We start from the raw sequence: 24,975 nt of genomic DNA, 5'->3' as shown, positions 1-24,975 counted from the left end.
GGCAGTGCCCTGGCTTTGCCATGGCATTCTCTGCCTCTGCAGTCTGTTCCTGAAACCCCAAGTCATGAACCTGCCACTCAACTGCACACCACCTCTCGCTTAGTTCACTTTTTGGCATGCCTTAATGTTTTTCTTAGTTTCAAATGATACCCAAGTGTCATATCATTTTAATTCTCTTTTATCTGTATTTTGATAGACTGAAGCAAGGATAATCAAAAGAAACATTTATTTACACTCTGTACACTTTGACTGCAAACAAGAGTAGGCCTCCTGACCCCTTAACTCCTACACATCTGTGTAATCATAATATATGCGGACTTCTGATCTTCTGACACTTTGCAGTGACCTGATGCTTTCGCTTCTGGTTCTGATGTTGGATTTTTTGAATAGCCTTCTTGAAAATGACCTACACATGAAAAAGTAAATGATTGGATCTAGGCACACATTGCACGCAGATAGGAAAAGTGTCATTTCTTTGCAGTAATACAGAATTTTGTGTGCAGATTCATCTAAAAGTCTGTCTAAGTGACTGAAAGTAAAAGGAATTCTGCACAAGTGATAGGGTAGAAAGCAGGTGAAGAACACTGCCACAACCACCCTTATGCTCTGGTTATGTTTCCGCTTTCGGCTTGACTGGCTTATGAATTGCTTGCTGGATTTATGGATGTACCTGGATATGGCTATGTAACATCCGATTAGAATCACCAGCACAGCCACAAATAAGCAGCTGTTGACATAAATGACTGCTTCATGCCATTTGACTCCCAAGGGACTTTTAAGTTTCATGCAGTCATGAACATTTTCCTTGGTTAGTTGGCCATTTGTTAGAATGATGTTTGGCAAGGACAGAACAGCCATGATAACCCAAACACAAATAGATAAAACCTTAGTAAACGTTATGCTATACATTCGAGAGTCCCCAAATGGCTTCACCACCTTCAGATAGCGATCAATGCTTATCAGCCCAAGAAATACGATGGAAGTATACATGTTCGCATAAAATAAAACTGAAGTGTATCTGCAGATGATAAACTTGAAGTACCAAGGTCCAAATCCTGCATCATGCACTATTCGAAATGGAAATGTCAGTGTCATTATGAGGTCAGCAACCACTATGTTTTTTAGATAAAATATGAAGCTGGTTTTATTCCTAATGTGGAAGAAGATCCACACTGCTAGACCATTCAGCAAGATGCTTGCCACAAATATAATGAGGTAAAGCACAGGCAAGACAATAGTGTCAAATTCGTTGTTAACTGTGATGTTCCTTCCGGGTCCATCGCTCATGTTACTTGGTGCGTGACTCCCTTGGCTGTTCAGCTCATTATCTGTCAGAGAAGAGGGGAGACATCACGTCAGAGCTTAACATGTGTGCCCCACAGACTATTAGTCTCCTTGATAGGCTACTGCTATTTGCTATTTTGGGCAAATTAAAATATGCCTTTGGCATTTTAAATAGTTACTTTAGTGCATTTTTAATGTTTTGAGTGGCCAGGGCATTAGTGGCCTCTCCCTCAAGTCCTCTCCACCCTCCCCCTGGACACATGCACACCCAGGTCCCTTGGGTAAAATGTTGTATTTCTGGTTCTTTATGCCAGTCTTTTGAAAATAAGGAGAAATCCATCAATGGCAGTTATTCTGATTTTTAATTTAGTGTTTGAAATCATTACAAACAGAATCAATAAAATCTGTTGGCAGAAAATTGGAATTTCCTCTAATGAAAATAAAATGGCTAACACTAGTTATTCTTTTAGGTTAGCCTTTGGCACACACTTTGAAATAACTTTTTAAAATCTCTCCCGGTGTTCAGTTGTTGAATCATCAGTAATTGAAAAACAGTAAAACTAGTGGGTGATTTCTGAAGTTTTTGCCCTTGACTTTCTTACAGAATGTAAGAGCCTTTAGGGACCATTATTTGGAATAGAAACAAAAAGAAATTGTTGTTAATATAGAAGTTTCTTATCATGGAGAGCAACTTGCTAAAAATAGTTCTAGGCTGATACCTATTTTTTTTTTTAATTTTTTTTTTTTTCAACGTTTATTTATTTTTGGGACAGAGAGAGACAGAGCATGAACGGGGGAGGGGCAGAGAGAGAGGGAGACACAGAATCGGAAACAGGCTCCAGGCTCTGAGCCATCAGCCCAGAGCCCGACGCGGGGCTCGAACTCGCGGACCGCGAGATCGTGACCTGGCTGAAGTCGGACGCTTAACCGACTGCGCCACCCAGGCGCCCCTGATACCTATTTTTATTTACAAGGCTACGCTATACCTGTTGCACTTACATAACATTTTTAAACCTTTTACATTTTTGGAATTTTTAGTTCATGTTGTTAGAGGCCTATGCCGTACCACTCTATCACATAATCAGTACCATGACGTATGAGAATCTTATTTACATGGCAGCCATGGAAATGGGCCTCTCGTGTCTCCTACTGTGAGGGGGGTGAAACCCATGGGTAGCCCTCACTCAGGGCTCTGAATCCACTCCTGTTTTCTTGCTGATGGACACTCCCCACAGGCTGCTCGAAGCCAGTAACTCCCCACAGGAAGGTTGCTAAGACAAGACTTTTCCTGGGACAGAAGAGTTCCTCTGACAAATGACTTTGGCTGAAAGCCTCATCATTCTGGTCAGAACTTTGGTCAAACTGCATTGAAGTTTGAATCTTCCCACTCATCCTCCTTGCTCCCCTGTCCTGCACAGAGGTCAGACCTGCATTTCAGTCTGTAATCCCTTGCAAGCATTTCCCCCAGTAAATCCCTTGGCCATCCATTATGTTTTGTCATCTGCCTTGTTTTCTGTCTTTTAAACCTGGACTAACACAATTTTCAAATGACCTTTTCAGGGGCGCCTGGGTGGCTCAGTCAGTTGAGTGGCCGACTTCGGCTCAGGTCATGATCTCGCGGTCCATGAGTTCTAGCCCCGCGTCGGGCTCTGTGCTGACAGCTCAGAGCCTGGAGCCTGCTTCAGATTCTGTGTCTCCCTCTCTCTGACCCTCCCCTGTTCATGCTCTGTCTCTCCCTGTCTCAAAAATAAATAAACGTTAAAAAAAAAAAATTCAAATGACCTTCTCAGATGTAAGGTTACAAGGAAGGTCATTACTGAGTTTTTACTTCTTATTTATTTATTTATTTATTTATTTATTTTTATAAATTTTTTTTTTACATTTATTTATTTTTGAGACAGAGAGAGACAGAGCATGAATGGGGGAGGGTCAGAGAGAGAGGGAGACACAGAATCTGAAACAGGCTCCGGGCTCTGAGCAGTCAGCACAGAGCCCGACGCGGGGCTCGAACACACGGACCGCGAGATCATGACCTGAGCCGAAGTTGGCCGCTTAACCGACTGAGCCACCCAGGCGCCCCTTTACTTCTTATTAATATTGTTTATTATAATTACAGTTATGTTTTGGAATGATTTTGTTTTAGAGGTAATAGCATTAATTTTGGCCTCATTTCCCTACATGACAGGCAGTGTAGTATGTACTTTAGTTCCCTTCTTTGAAGAAATATAACAGGGAAGATAGTTTTGATGATTATAATCCAAAAACAGGTTCTTAAATTGCTGCCTGGAATTTAAGTGTGGGCTCTTCCTGAGTAACCTTGTCCTCTTTCTAATTCTTTCCCTTTTATTCTCTGCTACAAGTGTTTTTAAAAACTGGTTTTCCAGGCTGAAATACCCTCACACAGGCTAGTAATTTATAGCTGGACTAGCCTGTTACAATGAGACCCACAGTATTATTAGGCTTTATAAGTTTAAAATGCCTGATTCAGCTGCCATCTATATTAACTGCTGCCAGTTTCAAATATTGTCTTGAACAGTATCTTTCAAGCCTATTTTGACTTAAGGAAGTGTTACAATCTTGTCTGTTTCTGCACCACAAGATCCCCATCAGCATCAATGTTATTAGAAGCTTTCTAAGATGTGCAATTTTACCTGGGTTAAGATAGTGCTTGAATTAATTTCTGCAATGAAACTATTAGCAGTCACTTTCATCTAACCCAGAATAGAACCCTGTGGGAAATGGAGAGAGGGCAAGTAAGTTTTAATCAAGGTAAGTGGTCCAGCCAAGGGACACAGACTGAAAGTGGTCAGCCGATGGCTCTGGCTTACAACAATTATGAATGGTTTTCAAAACCATTGTAAGTGCAAATAGAATGGTTCACAAACTGTAGCCATACTTGGCATGGATATTTCAGCCCTTAGTGTTGACTCACTGAATCTATTGTGCATATACACTGTGGACTGGGAAGACCCATACATCCCAGTGTTGGTTTGGGATTGTGTGTCTGCTCAGTATATCATTATATTTTAAAGTTTTAATTGTATGGACAAGCACTCTTATGAAATGATGATTTACTGATCAATTATGGTTATTATTAAAGATGGAGTCTTAAATCAGAATGTCAAAAATAGTACTTAACAAACACTGTGTCTCATAAATGACAGATACCAAGTGCGAGTGGCATTATTCCACAGTGGTTATGGTGGTTTTGTCAGTCTGGTGTTGAGCTTGTTGATTATGTCACCTCATAGTATTTACTTCCTTAGTTTATGTATAAGATTAACATTTTGGAATAATTTAATTCAGTAGGCTAGGCCTAGGCTTGGCTATTTCTTCATTTACAAATTCCACACTTATAATGCAGCTTAAACAGTAAGTTGTTAAACTTGCTATGAATTATTTTATGAAATAATATGGTAGTAGAAAGAAAAAATAATGGTTCTTTAGCAGGAAGAACCATCTGTGAGTTGCTCTGGAAGGCTCAAAACTTGATATAGAGTTTTGTCTGATTGATTTTTTTTTTTTTTAAAGAATTAAGTTTGTGTTCTTTTTTGCCAGCCACTCCCATTATTTCTTCTCTTATGTATCTTTGCCCCAGATTTTCCCAAAGCTGGTGAGTGTGCTCAGAAGCATTTCTGTGCACAGAGCTCACTCTCCGGAACAATGAACATTAAATGTTTGTGGCTCTCTTCACCCAGTTACTTTTATCATGTTGTTTTTCACCGTCAATAAAAAACTTGGCCAAGGTAGGGAACATTTTTAATGACAGGTAGCTTGGTGATTCAATTAAGAAAATTAGAAGGTGTTTTTACAGTGTAAAGGCTATTTTCTCACACACTCCTTGTTTACTAAGATGTTATTACCTGTATTATTTAGCTCAGAGCTTGATACAGAGTGATAATTGAGGGTGAGGATTCCTTTGTTATTTTCTCTCCTGCTCTTCCTTCTCCAACTCCTTTTAAATTAGATTAACAAAGACACTGACATAAGAGCCCTATTCCATAGTAAATTAACATTTTGTGTCAGCCTCTGTGAGAGTGGTATTGTAGTCCATGTGTTGACCATTGGGATGTGGCTGTTTTGGTGTGTGTGTTGGTGGGGGGGGGGGGGGTGCGTTGTGTGTGTTGAAGAAATGCACGGGGCTTGTGGCCATATATGGCATTCAGCGCTTATGGCTACTGTATCGGGCCAAGCAGATAAAGAGCACGTTTGTCCTTGCGGAAAGTCCCACTTGAAGCTGGTTTAGTTACTTCAACACTTTGTAAAGTGGAATAAACAGTAGCCATTTTGCTGGATCTCCCAAGAGTTAAATTCTCTGCAAACATCATTTCGAGGACAGTCTCTAGTGCTTAGTAGATGTTCGTTTACTGCAACTTAAGTCAATAATTACAATTTGTCTCATTAATAGTGGTCACATGATGAATGATAGAGCGGTGAAGAATCTTGGTCCTTTTGCTTTTGGTATAGCTGCATTATTGCTCATTGGGGTGTGTCACTCTTTGGCACAAAATGTGAAAGTATCAACAATATGTGACTGCTCTACCTGCCTGGTAGGAATGAAACACAGAAGTCATACAAATTATAGGGTGTCACTACCATGGCACAACTGCCCTTGTACGGTCAACTGACCTTGTATGGTCATTGTCCAAATAGTTGCATTTTCTAAATAGGAGAGTAGGCACTTGTTGTCTTTGACCTCCTGGGAAGCGTTGGTGAACCTTAAACTATTACATCTGGAAAGTAACAGATACTTTAGTTTGGGTATAAAAATCTTCCCCAAATCATAACGTAATCTTTCTTGTCCTTTTTGAGATGGTCTGTGATTCTGTCCTGCCTGTTCACTGTTTTATGTTTAATGAAAGGCCAGGCTAAATGTGGATTTATTCTGTTAATTGGTTCAGTAGCCAATAAAATTCCCAAAGTGTCACACAGTATAAATAACAGTTATTTATGAAAGAAGATTTTCTATGCGCTTTTTTCTACAGCTTACCTGGTAATTTTGCAAGTGTCAAGTTGAGCCCCATTCTTCAGTTGTGATGGACTGTAAGCAAAAATACGTGTCAGGAAACACTCGGGGATGACTGAGGGGAGGGTTCGGCATAGGCTATCCCTGGTTTGAGTCCTGGGCGGGGGAAAAGGGGGGAAAAGTTAGGAAGGAATTTGAACACAGGAATTCTACCTTTTCTTTAAAAATACATGTATATGCCTTCACAATTCAGAAAAGGCATACTCTTTGGATATGAACAGCTGTGCCAAATGAGAGTTGCCTGCTTTTGTGTTCTCTTTCAGCCTGCCATGGAGCAAGGACCATTTCTGTGTATGTGGGCTATCTGAATGCCACTCTGTGGTCCTGGGAAAGCTACTAATGTCTCTGTGACTCAGTGTCTTCATCTCTGAAATTAGAATGATAATAATCATACTCCAAGATTGTAATAAGGACTACTTGAAATAGTTCATATAAGACATTTATCAGAACCTGGGTGTAGGAATGCACTCAGAACGTGTTAGCTTATGTAGTCCTCTCCCTGCTTCTACCAAATCCCACCCCCCCCCACCCGCACCTAACCTGAGCATATAATAAATGCATCTATGACAACACTTACATGCAGTTGGAGATTATCAAAAAATTTTATAAAGATCTAGTGCTGATGTATGTAAGAGTGTTTTAGAAGCTCACATGTTTTCTTCTTCTTTTTCTTCTTTTTTTAAATCTTTCTTTAATTTGAGAGAGAGCATGTTTGGAAGAGGAGCAGAGAGAGGAGGACTTTCTGCACTGTCAGCAGGCTCTGCACTGTCAGCAGAGAGCCCTATGTGGGGCTCGAACTCATGAACCATGAGATCATGACCTGACCTGAAATCAAGAGTCAGGTGCTTAACTGACTGAACCACCCAGGCACCCCTAAGCTCACATGCTTTCAAGTATCTATCCTATTCTTATCATCTCTGGGGTTCTAGTTCTGGGTTTACAGTAACCAGCTGTGAGACCTCTAGTAAGTCACCTGACCTTTCTGGAATTGCCCTGAAGGCCCTATAAAATCCCTTTTGGGACTGTAATTTGTGTGAGCTTCTATGTTTTCCTCAAACATAGAATTCCATTAAAAATTTAACATCATTGGAACGTTTGCCTCATAAGTCCCTGTATTTCTCTGTGACAATTCCATCCAATCTGAAAGTTTTGATTAGGAGTGAAGAATTAAATTGGGTTTGAGTGACGGGCGTGCGATTATGACTTAATACCTTAACTTTTCAGACCTTCAGATTCCATACATTTTTATAAAGATTAACTGAGATCGGGGTGCTTGGGTGGCTCAGTTGGTTAAGCGCCCAACTGTGGCTTGGGTCATGATCTGTCTCACGGTTTGTGAGTTCGAGCCCCGCGTCAGGCTCTCGGCTAACAACTCAGAGCCTAGAGCGTGCTTCGGATTCTGTGTCTCCCCCTCTCTCTATCTCTCCCATCCTCATGCTCTGTCTCTTGTCTCTCAATAATAAATAAACATTAAAATAAAAAAAAAAAAGATTAGCTGAGATCATATGTGCATGTAACATTAAATGCTAGAAAACGTTTCCCCGGTTCTCCTTCAAGTAGCCCTGTGTTTTTTGGTTTCTCTGAAGTATTGATAAAAGCAGAAATCCTGGAAACTGATTTTGAAAAGTGTGCTGGTCAAGTCCAATGGGTTTATGTTTTAAATGGTTTGCTACAGGGGAAGTCACACTGTTGCTCATGAAACCATGTGAGACTTTTTCTCTTTACTGATGTTGTTGATAGACTGTGCAGCTGCAGAGATCCCAAGTAACCTCATCCCCTTAAAAGTGCAAAGCAGATTTCTGGCTGGTGTAAGCACTTACAGTTGCTGAGTCAGCAGGGAAAGAGCACTTTGCAGGCAGAAGCGTATTGGAGAGTTTGGCAGCAAATGTTTCGTTATCTGTTACTTTGCCCTTTTCTGTTCCCTAGTATCTCGTGAACTTTGGGGGCTAGATTTGGTAGTAGATGGAAAAAACATTTCCCATATTGTTAGTGAACGCTCCCTCCACCAGAATCCTCTCTTTGTGAATTTAGACACCCTATCCATGTCTCGTGTCAAATCACTACATGGTGGGCACCAAAAAGGTTTTTTTTTTTTTGTTTTTTTTTTGTTTTTTTTTGGTTAACAGAGCATGGACAATGACTCGGGCTCTTAAGAGTCTTTCCTATTTGGGTGTCAATGTTGCAGGATTTTAAAGTAGGCAAGGATGTGAAACTCCACTTTGTTTTTAATTATTAAAAATTACTCAAAAGAATGATTGAAGCAGTTTTCTGAACTTCATAATGATAACCCTTGGATTCAGTAAGTCTTTTTTTTTTCTTTTTTTGAATCAAGCTTCTGATGGAAACATTTCATGGAGTTTACCTGACAAACACCTCTTAATTTGTACGTTTCTCTGTTCCCAAGTTACATGGTTTTCTTTCTCTTGGCTTCAAATATACTTTACTGAGTAACGAGAATTCCAATATGGCTTACCCATACTAGAAGAGGAGCTAATATGGGTGAGCCACACGCAACAGTGGGAGAGAAAGCAGAAAGCCATTAAGAAGGACCCAGAAAAGAGTCTTGGGGAAAGTATTTATATATCACATTTCTGATAAAGGATTTGTATTCAGAGTGTGCAAAGAACTTTTACAACTTCTTAATAAGAAAACCAGTGAGAAAATAAATGATCTAAAGATTTGTGTAGACGTTTTCACCAAGAGCACACGAAAAGGTGTTCAACATCATTAGTCGTTGGGGATATTTAAATAAAAACCTACAATGAGATGTTATTTCCTATCTGCCAGAGTGGCTATAAATAAAAATGAGAAAATGAAGTGTTGCTAAGGACGTGGAAAAACAGAAACACTTCTGCATTGCTGGTGGGAAGTTAAAATGATGTGGCTACTTTGAAAACAGTCTGATAGTTTCTTATAAAGGTAAAACTAAATTTATCATTCAGCCCAACAATTCCACGCATATGTATCTACCCAAGAGAAATGAAAACGTGCCTATGCAGACTCCTGTGGAAATATTTTGGTAGCATTATTTCTAGTAGCTAAAAGTCAAATCAACCTAAATATCAATTGATGAATGATGGATAAACAAAATGTGGTATAGTCCTGCAGTGCAATATTACTTCACAACAAAAAGGAGTGAAATGCAGCTATAATATTGACAAACCTCAAAAACATTTTGCCAGGTAGAGAAGCTAGATGTGAAAGACTACATAACATTTAGATGAAATGTCCAGAAAAAACAAATCTATAGAAGTGGAAAGATTAGTGTTTGCCTCAACGCTGGGGGTGGGAGTTGAGAATAACTGTGAGGATATGAGGGGTTTTATTGGGGGGAGGGGTGATAAAACTGGATTGTGGTGATGGTTTGCAAAACTCTAAATTTACTAAAAAGTATTGAATCATATGCTCAAAATTGATACAAATTATGGCATATAAATATCATCTCAAGTTAAAAAGGACAAAAGAGCACACAGAAAGGAAAAGTCCTACAAATAGGCTAGCAACTGACCAACACTACAGATGAGTTTTCAAGACCAAGAGAAACACATAACAGGTACATTCCCTATCTTCTGTTAAAGCAGGTGGTGAAATGCAAAGTACATTTAGCAAGAGTTGCATCTCTTGGAGTGTGTGTGTGGGGGCTGCTTAGCAATATGTATGATTCATTCATGAATTTCCTCTTTTGGAATTGGGTTCCAGGGGCATCTGGATAGCTCAGTCAGTTAGGTGTCCAACTCTTGGTTTCAGCTCAGGTCCTGATCTCACTGTTTGTCGGTTTGAGCCCCGCATCAGATCAGGCTCTGTGCTGCCAATGAGGAGCTTGCCTGGGATTGATATTCATTCTCTCTCTCTCTCTCTCTCTCTCTCTCTCTCTCTCTCTCTCTCTCTCTCTCTCCCCCGCCCCCCTCTGTTTCTCTCCCTCTCCCTTCCCACCTGTTGTCTCTCTCTTTCTCTGTCTCCCTCTCCTGTGGTCTCTCTCTCTCTAAAAATGAATAAACAAACTTAAAAAGTACTATAAAAAATAAAATCTTTAGAATTGGATCCCAAATCCAGAGACCTTGGATATGGGTGATGATTTAGACTTCTGGGGAATCCATGCTTCCATTCTCTTAATTATTATTGAAATTATATAGAAGAGTTGGGTTTTAATTAGTTTCTGATAAGATATTTGTGTTTTCTGGAATCTAATTTGTTTTTCAGTTATGGAAATGAGATACTTTATTCTCCTGTACTGGCCTCTGAGAGTCTGCTCTCTCCTTCTCCATCTCCTTTATTACCATCTCTAAATAACGTGCTTTCCCGAATTTAGGCCATGGCTCCTCATTCTTTTATTTCCTTTTCTTCAGGAGTGCTCATGTCTATTCGGATGCTCAGCTATAACCTCTCTTCCCTGATCCCTCTTTTCCTTTCCCTAAACTTCAGTCCTTCTTGCACAATGGAATGTGCTATATGTGGATGTTCCTCATAGTCGACAACTCTGAACTTGAACTGTTTTCCCTTTCGTCCATGGAAACCACTTTTCCTTTTATTCCTATTTCTGAATATTTGCTTCATCTCTTGGTCAAAGCAGTGCTTTACCCCTTACCTGGTCAACCCCTTACTTGATCTTCCTGTTTGTCTTATTACATCTTTCCTTTGCTGTGAAGGAAAGCTGTTACAACCCCTACTCCCGAAGGCCCCTTCTAGAACAAGGCCCTCATAGTTTCATGTGTGGGTTGCTGTACTGACCTCCTGTCTGGTCTCTGCTTCTTTCCTTTCAAGTTTCTCCTGCTTCTTGTTGGCAGATTTTTTTTTCTAAATAACCCAAGTAGCCATGCTTTTCTTTTGCTCTCTAAACCCAAGTTATTAAATGGTACAGAAATTCTTGCATTAGAGTTCCTAATCAGATAGAAGGCGTTATTTTTGTTTTGAAGATCGTAGAGGGTGGAAGTTAAAAGAAGCTGGATTTTGATAATTAAGAGTTGCCAGTAAGCTTTGGGGATAAATTTCCCATAATGAATCTTTTGAATTATGGGTACAATAATGTTATCTGCTCTATAGCATCATTAAGAGGTTAACTTAGAATATACATTTATAAATAAGTGCTTTATAAATGTTTTTGTTTGTGTTAAATGTTAGTTTTTATTTGTGTTATTTCTAGTAGTCCTTCCCTAAATGCAATTCAAAGATCATTTTCATTTGATTGGAAACTGTCAACCTTAACCAACCGTGGGGCGCCTGGGTGGCTCAGTAGGTTAAGCGTCTGAATCTTCATTTTGGCTCATCATGATCTCATGACTCCTGAGTTTGAGCCCCGCATTGGGCTCTGTGCTGACAGTGCACAGAACCTGCTTCTCTCCCTCCCTTAGCATTCTCTCCCTCCCTTAGCATTCTCTCCCTCCTTCTCTCTGCAGGCCTCCCGCCCCCCAACTCATGCATGTGTGCACTCTCTCTCTCAAAAATAATTAACGTAAAAAACAAACACCCATTGCCCTTACTCCTAACCAAGCACGGTGGCAGTGTGGTGGAGTGTGGGGTTTCAACTTCTGTTATGTTCCAACTTTCTCCCCCTCCATTTCCTCATGAAAAACACGAATATGAGGATATGTCCACGAAGGGATGACCGCCAGGTTAAAATGAGAATATTTATGACCACCCGGCACCATTGCACAGGGTAGGAGCCGTCTTGCTGGTTCCTGTTGTGTAGCATAGGGACACAATAGAATTTATCTGGTGATTGATAGGTTGGACACAAAGTGAACCATGTTCTTGTCACCCTGTTGATGCTGAGAGTGTTATGTGGTTTGTGGTCCCAGCCCTTTGACTGATCTCTTTGCTCAGCGAGCTTGCCCTTTAAGTTGTGTCTGAGCCTCATCTGACTGCTGTGTGCACATAAACTGCAGGGCTGCTGTGCGTCCTTGGCATGTCCTGGCGCCTGCAGGGTGTTGTAATGAGGGCTGCTTCAGCGGTAGTAATGGCTTGGTTCCAGGACCTTGTTCACGGGCGGGAATCCTGTTGTGCCACCTCCTGCTCCCCCAGCTGAGAGCTGATGAAACCACTCAAGAATGTGATGTCTGATGTAGGCCCAAGCTTCACAGCCATTCCTGAGGTTAGATGGTATCGATGCTTACAGGCCTGGTTTTTGTTGTTGTTGTGTTTCTTTTTCTTTTTTTTTTCTTTTTTTAACCATCCATTGATATCCTCCTTTGACTGAGGAGGTGGTGGAATGAGGGTGGTGGAAAAGGACTACTGTGTTCTCAGTGTCTCCTTTATTTTAGACCTTGGACCAGTTGCTTGATGTCTCCTACAATCCTCAGAGCAGTCCCATGACCTAGGTGCTTCGTTCCCTTCCCCCACCACTCCCCCCAGGCGGGATGATCTGAGGTTCAGACTCGTTAATTAACCTGTCCTGACTCACATGGCGAGTAATGGGTAGAGTCAGGATTCATCCCAGATCTGATAGAAGCTGAAGCTGGAGTTCTATTATACTGGCCCAGAATAAAAATGAAGAACGATTCTGGAGCCTCATTTTGGAGGACAGGAAATGGGGGGGGGGGGCACAGGGCAGAGGGGGCGTTTGTTTTCTCCCATCCAGCTGGTGAAGGAACTGCTAATCTTCTGAACTGGAGATCTAGTTTTGTTTGGCCTGAACAATGTTGAAAACACCAGGAAATTGCATATGAGAACTCAAGTTTGGATCCTACTTTCAAGAATGAGATATGCAAACACTGAGCACAAGTAATCCAGCAGCATCAGCTGCCTCTTCCCGATGGGCAGTGTGCAGGCCAGTTTGCCAGCTCCCAGCATTTTCTGTTGGCATCCTGGGTGTCCTCACTTGGGAGTGTTAACTGTCTGATCCTATAGATATTTGGTTTTATAACCTTTGGTTTGTCATTTAATCTTACGTGACTACATTTGATTGATATGGATCAAGAAGTGTTCTATTTAGGTTTATAAATGTATTTTTCTTCTTCCTCTGCTCCTTGCCTATGGACTCCTAATTTTTCTTGCTTTGAGGACCATTGCAGAGTATTCTTTCCAAATGATTTTCCTGGTACCTCTTAGCAATTCAGAAAAATGGTGTCAGGAGATCTTACTTAGTTCACACTTGAGAATTATTAATGGTCACAATTGAGCTTTTCTCTGTGTTCAGCCCTGTGCTGGGGTCTTTAAGCAAAAACCCTGCTGGTTATTATTAAACTGTTTTTCTTGGAGGGAGAACTGAGATTCTGGGTCCCAAGGAAGGAAAGGTTATAAATGGTGGTGTAGAGGCTTGAACCCAGGCGTGTTAGATGTCTAACTCTCTCCTGTTTCCCTGAAAGGGTAATGGGGGGACCAGGGGAAAGATTAGCATCCAGGACTGGTGAACTGCTACCTTAGGCACATAGCCTTGTAGTTAGAATTCACTGTGTTAGACTTCAGCCTGGTTGGTGAGCCCCTTGTGCCCAGCTTGGGGGAACCCCTGCCTCAGCAGAAAGAGCCAGCAGGTGTGCCCGCTGGGACCCAGCAATGTCCTCTCTGGCTGCACAGGGTCTCATTACTGTCCTTCTGATCAAGATAGGAAAAATGAATGCCAGTGAAGTGCTTCCTCCCTGAATGCGGTTATTCATCATTTGTTGGAGTGATTAATTGGTGGCAGTGGTTCTCTCTTACTTGTCTTCCACTTTCTTGTTTGAATTTTAGAGGCTCACATCCAAAACTGTTAGAATTTCAGATCTGAGGGTTTTGTTTTGTTCTGTTTTGTCTTTTTAGCAGCAGGTTGGTCATTTTCTTACAGAAAAGCCATAATAAATTAGTAACTCATATGGGAATACTGTTGTGGTATCCTTACATTTCAATGGTAAAGATGTAACATTCACAAAAAACATCTAATGCGAAGTTTCTGGTGAAAGATAATAGCCTCTTATTTTGTAACCGTCTGTAACCCAAGAATACCTTAAATTTAAGCTGGAAGGAGGGTGGGAGGGAGGGTTTTCCAATGCGGGTAACAACAGCTTTGCTGGAGGCCTTGGGAAAGAAACAGGTTACCTCACTGGATACAGTTTACTTTTTTTTTTTTTTTGGTATTGAAATTAGGTCACTGTAGTCATAGGTCGCTTCGTTAATGCATGCTTCGAGTCACATCCGAAAGGTGTTGGAGTGCCAAGCACAGTCCATCAGGTTGTTCGGGTGCTACTCTGAAGTTCTCTTTCCAGACTTGCACTTGACATCTATAGCCTACAATTATGTGTCTTTTGGTTCACATTGAGATTTAGCAGATTAGTTATCAGGTAACTTCTGACCACTTGTTGGTAACTATTTCTTTGAGAGTGGTGTAAAGTGGATTGTGAACTCCATGAAGGCAACGCTTGGGTCTAATGCTTCTTTAGAACCTTCCCTAAACCTGGTTATTCCCTTTGTACAGGAGAGGAACCTTACCAGGGAGATTCAACAAGTTGCCCAACATCACACACACTGAGAGGCGAAGCCAGGAAAGGAGCTTTAGTTTTTGTGACCCCAGAGCCTCTCTGCTATGCTACTTGACTTGATGAATGGAACCTCAGAAGTAACCTGGCTAGTGTCTTATACCTCAATTCATAGGCAGGTATTAAGTTTTTGACTCTGTTTAAGTCTGTGACCCTAGACAAAACATTTTAGCTCTCGAACTTGTACATTTCTGAAATGGGAAAAATAATACATGCCTAGACTAGTTCCCAAAGTGTGCTGTGAGAAGTTGTGAGATAATATATACAAAGTCAATTTTATGTTGTAAGTACTACAGTATTATAAAGATGTAACTCATGGCAAATAGTACTTTTTTTTCTGTTCAGTAATAAAATTTGTTATTAATCATATAGTTAAATTTTAGAGTTGACTGAATTGACATGTATAGTTTTATTTTCTCTTTAGGCAAAGTCTGATTGATATATAGCTCAATTCTGGATGATTGAAACAGAGGAGGCTAGTCAGAGAGGTTAGGGGTTCTAGTTTCAATAACCAGAGTAATGGTTTTAAATGACTATGTGGAACCAAATATATTTCAGGTAACTTCTGGTTCCTTAAAACAAATATCTCAGAATTTAAGGTCCCAGGTCGAGTGTTCAGTTGCTGGATTCACATCCTGAAGAAGGGAGGAGTGCTTTGCACAGGCTCAGGGAGTGGCTGTTCCTGACTTCACAAGGGTCATTCCATGGTGGAGGCACTATACTTCAGAGGTAACGTGATTCTTCATGCTGTGATGGTGGGGGTCTTCTCACCATTCCAGGAAGGTCGTCATCACAGTTTTCTAGCTGTGGGTAAAGGGGAGGTGTTCTCAACAGAACACCTACCTGTAGAATGGGTGTCGGCTCAGCTACCTTAAATCTTCAGATCACAGTTTAGTCAAACCGTTACGTTGTTTAATAGAATAAGACTGATTCCTAAGAGGCAAGTCCTCCTTCACTTTTATCCCTTACCTTCATTTATAATGAAAACATTCTAATGAGGTCTTTAATACTAGTGGATATTTCACATTTTTATCAGCATCAGACCCTCCCTGTTACTTACTTTGTCCTCTTATAAAAACAAGAGATAAATTTCCCCACCCATATATATGTAATAAAAGGATCTGGCGTCATATATAATTGATTTCATGTATGTGTGTGTGAACACATACCCATATATATGCGTGCGCGCACACACACACACGTATAGTATTTTCTTTAAAGTGATTCTTAAAATCAACGTCACTGGCATTAATTACCTGACTTTTAAAACAATGCTTCTCAAACTAGTGGGAATATTTGAATCAAAATAATTTTGGATAGATGTATACAGATGGTAAGTTGCTCAACTAGGAGAAATAAGTAACTGTTTGCATTATTGTAATATTTCTCATATGTGTTTTCTCTTTTTCCCCCGTCATATTTCCTTGATTAATGTCCTCTACCATTACAGCCCTCTCTTCTAGCTTCCTGTCTTGTACAGAATACAGCTGAAGCCCCTCTGTAGGTACCCTTGTGACCTGATCTTGTCTACCTGCCCACTTCGCAGCTGCACCAGACTGCCTGTCTACCTGGCCCTTTTGTTCTGGAAATCCCGCTTCTCCCTTGCTCAGCTATGTAAGGGCAAGCTCCTGACACAGCTTTCAAGTCTCACTCCTCTGCGACCTCTTCTAAAAGCCTTACGTGCTTTCCCCTATACTGTGTCAGTGCTCCTCAGTCCCTATTGTCTGCCTTGTTGTCCAGAATTCCAACTATTGCATTTTCCTTGTTTGCCTGACTGCTTGAGAGTCTCTGAATCCTTCTATCTCCAGAATCCATCAGAGTACCTGAAGATAGAGGGTCAGGCTCAAAAAACATTTGCCTTCATGTTAGGCTCTCTTGGAATGTGGCTGCCCCCTGTGACCTAAACTAATCTTAGCAGAGATCTACCATTGTTTCCTTAATGAGTATCTTATTTTGCCATCTGAAGTAGAAGAGTACAACACAGGAAGGGCTGAGAGAATAGGAACTGGCAGTTGATCTCATGTAAGACATGGACAAAGGCCAGGAGAAGGGTCATCATACACTGGTCCTCTGATGTTTCCGAACACCTCCCTCTGAAGTAGGGGGAATAAAGTGGAGGGTTGCCAATTCAAATAAAGCCCCATAGGTAATATCCCCCCAAAGGAAAGTGAGCCAGGTATCAGAAGAAATCATCAACAGTACTAGTATGCTAGTAAGATCCAGCTAACAGCCAAAGCGTCAGGGTAGATAAACAGCAGGGCTGAGGACTGTATGTCCTGGGGGGATGTTGCCCTAGTCTCAGGCTCTGGATTGTTGCCACACAGGTGTATGGGTCAGCTGCTATCAGATTATCTGATTTATAAGAAAAATGGATTTTCTATAAAATTGCATGAATTTTAAGTTACAGATTAATTTTGTTAACACATTGGGTAGGCCCAATAAAGCTTGTCTGTGGGTTACAATTTGTGACACTGGCTGCACCAAGCCTTTCCTTAGCGTTTCTGTTCATTCCCTGTGGGACTAGAGCCTTGTTACCTGATGCTTGCTCCAAAGCTCTACCTGAGTTTTACCAATTTCCCCTTCATAATTTCCTTTTGGAAATTGATGAGTTTGTAAGACAAGCTTTGAGACAATGTGTAGGATTTCAGACATTAATGGCATTGTATTTAATTTGGGATGACTACTTCAGAAGCTCTGAAGTTTCTTCTTACTGCTAATGATGGTGTATTAGATTGAACCACATGGAAATAATATTTTGTACATGTGAAAATGGCATTTTCATATGCCTACCTACCAGTTGAGAAATTTTTGATAGGATGTATTATTGCAGCATGAAATTAGAAAGAATGTTTTAGGGGGAAGGGAATATTGGTGTTGAATAAATACAATGGAAATATCCATTAAACAATGACCGTAATATGCAGATGCATCAATACAGTAGTTACCTTTTTGATGGCATCCACTGTTTTTTATTCCTTCATTTTGCTACATATGATATAGGTACTACATTAGACACTTTGACACGTGCAATACTTCATCTTGTTTAAAGTTTTCATTATCCAGATCATTACAACGCTTGGTGGAAACAACCACAAAATAATTGTGATTATTTAAGTATTATATCTTACTGTGGGTAACCACATTGTACCCATGTTATGAAGGATTGTCTTCTTTGTAAATGCATCTAGTAAACAATTAGTTTTGTAGTTTTTTCAATTTTCTCTTTCAACCAATTTATCTACATTGTTTTGAAAAGCACAATGATGATTTGTTTTCAGTTTTGTTTATAAGCTTTGAGTCTGGTAGGTTGGAAGAGGAGGAGGTGTGGCCAGGGAGGCCATCCATCCCAAAAGCAGTGTGGTAGACCCTGTGGTGCCTGTAGCCTAGGGGCAGCTCATGTCCATGTGTCATTTTCTTACCTCTCCTCTGTCAGCTTTCTGCCTGAAGCCATGTAGCTGAGTGCTAACAGCCCAGTATTTTCTCTTAGCATTTTCCTTTCTTCAACTGGATCATAAGCATCTGTAGTGCAGGAACCTTAGATTATTTTATTTCAGCTGTCCTCTATTATACTGACTTCTGCTTTGGAAGCAACCAGAATCTTGGTTTATTTAGTACTCTCCATGGCCTTGAAAATCAGAGTTTTGCTCTACTGTCTGTCCGCTGGAGAGTTACTCTGGTGGCTGAAGGCCAGTAGTATCTCTGACCTGAGAGCATGTTCAGTCTATTGGCTAACCCCTCCTCTGGTAGTGGAAAAGTCTATGTTTCTATCTTGTTAGGCACAGCAACAGCATTAAGAAGCATAAGGGTTTGGCAAATACTGGCTAATCCTATTGTGCATGTAGGACAGTTGTGAATTATTTAGATACACTTTAATTTATTAAAAAGACATTGGATTCAAGTTGCAGATCTGCCATTTACTTGGGCAGGTTACCTAACCTCGATGCTTCCCTTTTCTCTCCTGGAAAATATTCATCATTGGATTGATTTGAGGATTGAATGAGGTATTACCACAGTATTACCTCATCGGATCCTTAGAGATCTTTTTTTGGAGCTTGGCATATAGTAAGAACTCACTATTTTGATGCTACCTGAGTGTTAGTAAGAATAGTCTTCCCCCACCCCCACACCATTTTTCAAATAAATTGAGGCTTAGCGAGGTTCCCTCAGTAGACCTGTGAGTACAAGAGCCCAGGTTAACACACGTGGTAAGTGATGGAGTCTGGATTTGAACACAAGTCACTCTGAGTGTTGTGCTCATAACTATTCTGTTGTTGCTGCCTCCCCACGAATTGGGGGTTCATGTGCTGATTATTATATGATGTCTCCTTTGGAAAGAATAGAAAGTAAAGTAGCTCCATCTTGACTGTAATCTATCACGTACCCAAGATAGCCATTTATCTCCTGCAGTCCGGTAGCACAGTAAATAAATCACAAATCTATATAATTTTGCTTATAAACTATGCAAAAAAAGGGGGGGAGGTCACTATGGCAAATAGTGCATTTACCCAGAGATTGCAAAGTAGTGACTAAGAGCATGGTTGACGGCAGAAAAACATGGTTCAGGATGAGAGCTCTGCTACTTGTGTATCTTTTAAACTTCAGTTTCCTCAGCTGTGAAATGGTGGTAATAACAGTATTTACAGCTGTCTCCATTTGTTTTTTGAATATGGGTGAAATATGCAGTGCTCTTGGGCATATATTAAGCTATCAATGTATTTATAATGGTTGTTTTAGTATTAAGGCTAGAAGGGCAGTTTGTGTCATGACTTTTATCTAATACATTATAAAAAGTCACTTAGGAGTTAGCTTCTGTTTCTAAAATGATAGAAATTATTATTAGAAATTGCCTTAAGACAAATTAAGGAGTCACTGATATGAATGGCTTAATGTGAAGTCTTATACTATGTGAAACTTAATCAGTACTCTTCTTCAAGCGCCTTTTAGTGTAAATGTTTTCATCTTTGGCTAATATGAATGTTAGTAAAAGATAAAAATATGCTAATTAGGTGCAAGGTAGAGAACAAACATTCTATTCTGCCCATTTTTGCCACATAGGGAGGAATAATATTTAAAAGTGTAGCCAGGCCAGAAAGGAGCTTAGACTTAACCATTGGCCTGATGGAGAACATGTGAGTCTTGTTTCTTATTCACTTTGATACTCTCCAAGTGGTTCATCTCATCTACTTTTTAACCACAAGGTCATGGTTGCCTTGGCTCTCCCTCTCTGCTTTTGATGGTCACAGCTATAAGAACTGCAAGTGGCCCTTGTGTTTGTATTACTGCAAAGCTTTCTACCTGAGGAAGCAAGGAGCTAACTGTTCTCATCTCCATCTTGCAGAGGGAGAATCTGGAGCCTAAAGACGTTGGGATTTGATTAACATCATGTAGTTGGCTGGGACAGAAATGGAGAGAGGATCAGTCCTCCTTATCTTGTTGGACTCCACCCAGTGCCCCCTCCAACATTCCTTTATTAGATCCAAGCCTTGGTTCTTGATAATGAATCCTAGTACCTCGGCATATCACCTGGATTGTGGGAATGTAGAGATGCTGGAACCCTCTAATGACCATTTAATCTGATTCCCTCATTTTATTGTGAGGGATGGGAGTGAGCTTCCAGGGAAGTAAGAGGCTTGCCCAACTTACTGATAACTTTTGGCACAGTCTGCATCCTAGCCCTGGTCATTTTGCTGTGAGTCCTTGACTTTCTGCCCTGAACCAAACTTCTGTCCCCATGCCCGTGGAGAACCTCTGTCCTCAAGACTGTGGGTTGCTCCCAGGTGATTTTCCTTAGATTTCACCTCACTTCTGTTCTCACCAGGACAGGCTTTGAGGGAGTTGTATGAGTTTTCCTGTTTAGAGGCATACAAAGAACGAATGACTGTTCTTGTGTCCTCTGTGTTAAATTTCTGTGGAATTTTCTGAGTACAGGCTAAGCATGAAATACTTTTTGTTCTTGAAGGAAGTGAACCCCTAAGATAGCAAGGAAGGGAGAAAAGCATGCAGACTCCAAAGAGGGCGTGAACACCAGTAGCTTGAATAAAAACATTAATTTTCAGTTAGTGTCTATTCACCTACCCGCTTCCTTGAATGCAGGAATCCCTCTCAGCACGCTGTCTCTGGCTAGGAAATTTCCCCTAAGCCTCTTCATGAAAGTTATGATTTTGTGCCTACATCCTTAAATACAGTATTCAGGAATCTATTCTTCCAGCCCCTCTGCCTTCACCCACATATATCAAAAGACTTTTCAAGTAGATGTGGCAAATGATAGTCTTAGCAAAGGATTTTGCTGAAGGACTAAGAGAATCTCCTTGATTCCTAATTTCAAGAAGGAAAGACTTTTGTTAACCCCAAGCTGGCAGAGATAATAATGATATAAAATATGAGCAATGTCTGGCTCTCCCTGTCCCATATAGTTTTGGTAATAGAGAAGCAAAGTTTTTGCTGTGTATTTTGCTAGGAAGTTGGCATCTCTAGTTAGGATTTTGAAAGAAAGCTGTTGTTGAAAATGTTAATACCCCTAACGCGAAAGCAGATTCAATTTGGAATACAATATAAAATTCTCTAGCAGCTAAATGTTGTTAACCACGAAAAGTCCCTCTACTTTAGGCTCACCTATCTTTTAAAGTCTTTATTATAACACTGACAGGTTCAAATCCCCATGCTTGCTTTTTGTTTTCCTCAGTGAAGCAAAAACTTCCCCAACAGTCTGAACGTGAAGCCGAACTAAGCTGTCTCGAGCCCTTTGTCAGTAGCCGGGCAGTTTCCTCAGTGCCTTCGTGACATGTTTTAACATGATCTCTTAATGGAATAGGAATGAGGATCGCCCTGTTCTTTGTGGGACAATGAGAAGATTGAGATTCTTTTATCAGAATGAGGCAATCTGGGCAGAAAAATCATCTTTCTCATTTTGGTCTCTCTGTTTAAAAAAATGTAAATGAAGGATTATGAAACAAATATGCATTTTAGGACGTAGGAAACAATGAGAAGAGACTGTGGATTTTAACTCAACCTAATAAAGTAAATGTGATAAAAGATTTCACTGAAACAGAAGTGATTTCCAAATCATCATTTCCCCTTTTGAAGTCACGATACACAGTTTACATTTTCCGCCCGCCTGAGTTGGAAACCGCGAAGCCCCATGAAGCATGTATGGCCCCTGTTTTGGATTGTGGTGCCTCCCACAGAGTCGTTACATTATCTCATTCAGTTCATATTCTAATTTCTACTTTTTCTTCAGACCTCAGATTTAAGCAGAAGGATAATTACAGTCTTAATCAGTGCTGTGTCCTATCAACCACAGCTTTTAAGAAAATCAAAAAAAAGTTTTTTTGATTTACCTTTCATTGCGGTGTCTGGGTGTCCATTCACCTGATACGGTGTCTTCGAGTTGGAACAAGCTTCTCAACTCTAATTAAGAATAAGCCTGGAAACTATGGTTAACAGAGAAGTGGGTTTTCTGGTACAGCATGAAAAATAAGCATTTTTCTCCCTGTCAGAGAAGGTGGGTTCTCCCCTACCCTCCTTGAGAGTGTCCTCTGAGGCACCCTTTCAGATTGTCCTGCTTGGAACAACTGGAGCAACTTGCTCTCTCGCTAAAGTAAGTGACTCACATCTGAGAGTAGGTGAGATCTGTCGACTGCGGAAGAGCATTTCCTGAACCTGCAGGAATCAGAAGGTGATTCACCTGAAGGGAACACAGAGGGCTGGAGCTCAGCATGCCAGAGGACTGTTGAAGGAGAGGGGGATGGAGTCTAAGGTTGGGGTTGGCCTCTACTAAATTAGTCCCGGTGTTTAGGTTCTTTCTTTTTTCTTTTTCTTTGTTTCATTTTATTTTGCAGGAATGGAGGGGCTTTCTATTGCTAATTAGAAAATATGCATTTATAACCCTCCTGCCAATTAAAGCTTAGATTAAAAGGAATCAGAATGTATTTTATGAAGGACAAATCCTTTAAGATATTATTTAGCTTATTATTTAAAAACTAAACTTGAAATGTGTTTCTACTAGTGATTGATAACATTGGAAACCTGTTGTTTTATTCAATAATTTGATGATCTCTGTGGACCTATTTTTATATATACACAAATGTCAGTATTCAAAATATTTTAAAGTTATTTTGGGGGTGAGTTCTCACCTAATCCTTTGAATTCCATTTTTTTTTAATTTTTTTTTTCAACGTTTATTTATTTTTGGGACAGAGAGAGACAGAGCATGAACGGGGGAGGGGCAGAGAGAGAGGGAGACACAGAATCGGAAACAGGCTCCAGGCTCCGAGCCATCAGCCCAGAGCCCGACGCGGGGCTCGAACTCACGGACCGCGAGATCGTGACCTGGCTGAAGTCGGACGCTTAACCGACTGCGCCACCCAGGCGCCCCCTGAATTCCATTTTTAAAGAGAAAACAACTTTGTTCTTTGTAAAAGTTTTCCCACAGTGATAAATTTATACATTCAAATCACCTTTTCTTATTTGTAATTAATTTTAGAACTTTCAGATAAAAATCTACAAAAGATTGAAAGGTTTTGAAGCAAACAAATAAGTAAATAAATGAAATTTCACCAGATGGAATTAAAACCTGTTACTATCATGGGTGAAGGTAAATGAAAATATTAAATGTGCAATCTTTTTGAAGTCATACGTCAATAATAGATATTATTTAGTGTTTACTTACACCTTAAGGAAATTATATATATATATATTTTATTATTTTAAATTTTATTTTAAAATATATATATTTATGTACTAATTTCTGTACTAACTTTATGTACTAATTTATTTTTAAGTTTTATTATTTTAAACTATATCTACATCTATATCTGTATATGTCTGTGTGTGTGTGTGTGTGTGTGTGTGTGTATATATATATATATATGTATGTATATGTGCATGTTCTAATTGGTTTTCTTTCTGTGTTAGTACAGAAAAACAAAAATGTGTTTAATTTAAATACTAATAGTTGAGGGCGCCTGGGTGGCTCAGTCAGTTAGGCGGCAGACTTTGGCTCAGGTCATGATCTCAAGGTTTTTGAGTTGGAGCCGCACAATTTGTGAGTTCAAGCCCTGCAAAATCGGGCTCTGTGTTGACAGCTCAGAGCCTGGAGTCTGCTAAAGATTCTGTGTCTCCCTCTGTCTGCCCCTCCCCTGCTCACGCTCTGTCTCTGTCTCTCAAATAAATAAATAATACTAGTAGTTGAATTGTCAAAAATTCAGAATTCTGTTTCTTCTATTGCCTGTCTAAACAAACAAAAACAGACAACTACAATTTAAATGGTTTTCCATTCCATTCTCTTTAGGGTGGATTAAGTTATAGATGAGTAGACCGCCCTAGGGAAAGTCTGTGAACAAAAATTAGGCAACCTAATAGTGGCTCAATCTTAAAAGAATTTGCCAGATTTAGAAATAGTCCTGCATTAGGTTTGACTCTGCTTTATGCCAGTTTATACTTCTCTGTGGATTTTTGCTTTTTTACATTTAAAGCAAGTTTACCGCATCCTGAGGAGAAAGGTTACACTTGGAGATCTTTTAGTTGGAGAGATTTGCCCTTCTTGGGTTGAGTTCATTGCCATTTGTTGCTGTGAGACTTAAGTAATCAATGATATGAAATCAATCCAACTATAAAAATAACCAGCTGCCAAGTCTTAACAGCATCAATTCAAAGAGAGTGTATCCCTTGTAGCCTCCTTAAAAATGTGTTGAGCAAAGGCCTTCTTTGCACATTCTGGGGATTATCGTCCCAACTTTCCCGTCATGTGTGTGCAATCATGTTAGGAACTTTATCTAGACAAATACTTCCTAAGTTCTGTTAAAGGCCTAAAGGCAGTTCTGTTATCTACCTTAAGTTTTAATACATTTTTACCCGGGTTGATTTTGTCCTATTAGGGCCAACTAACAACATTAACTTTTTATGTTAAAGAAAAATCTTTTTCCTGTAAGGACCTCAGGTTTTCCCTGTAATGATGAGACACCTTGACTTTGGACATGGGATTTTTATAAAAAGCTCACAGAGGAGGAAGGGAGCTGGGGTCCCCGTTGTCCACTTGCAGTAGGCGACCCTTTCTCTTCTGGAGCTGGGCTGGGGCCGTATGGCATAGGCTTTCCCCTCCCTTAGTAACATAACAGTCAGATGGTACTATTTAGAAGCTCTGGCCAGTGATACAAACTAAGTCTAGTAATGAAGAAGTTAGTGTGAGGCAGCCTTTACGTATGTGTCCTGAAGCGTATCATG

General features: G+C 40.2%; 2 protein-coding genes across 7 annotated transcripts in view; one reads left to right on the top strand and one right to left on the bottom strand.

Moving 5' to 3' along the window:
* The window catches only part of MED12L (mediator complex subunit 12L), a 338,137-nt gene that overhangs the window by 199,834 nt on the left and 113,328 nt on the right, over positions 1 to 24,975 (top strand). The gene's annotated exons all lie outside the window — the stretch shown is intronic.
* On the bottom strand, positions 210 to 22,586 carry GPR87 (G protein-coupled receptor 87). The gene is made up of 3 exons (XM_043595122.1): positions 22,092 to 22,586; positions 6,275 to 6,406; positions 210 to 1,328 (listed from the first exon to the last, which is right to left on the bottom strand). Exons 2-3 carry the CDS (start codon positions 6,306 to 6,308, stop codon positions 286 to 288), a joined length of 1,077 nt encoding a protein of 358 aa, XP_043451057.1. The 5' UTR covers positions 6,309 to 6,406; positions 22,092 to 22,586; the 3' UTR covers positions 210 to 285.

Source organism: Prionailurus bengalensis, chromosome C2 (assembly GCF_016509475.1).
Source record: "Prionailurus bengalensis isolate Pbe53 chromosome C2, Fcat_Pben_1.1_paternal_pri, whole genome shotgun sequence".
NCBI lineage: Eukaryota > Metazoa > Chordata > Mammalia > Carnivora > Felidae > Prionailurus > Prionailurus bengalensis.
This window is presented reverse-complemented; position numbering and strand designations above follow the sequence as displayed.

Coding starts and splice junctions, on each gene's coding strand:
- GPR87 (XM_043595122.1), bottom strand. CDS start 6,308: ATGGGGCTCAACTTGACACTTGCAAAATTACCAG. Junction 1,329..6,274: donor GACACTTGCAAAATTACCAG/GTAAGCTGTAGA, acceptor CTTCTCTGACAG/ATAATGAGCTGAACAGCCAA.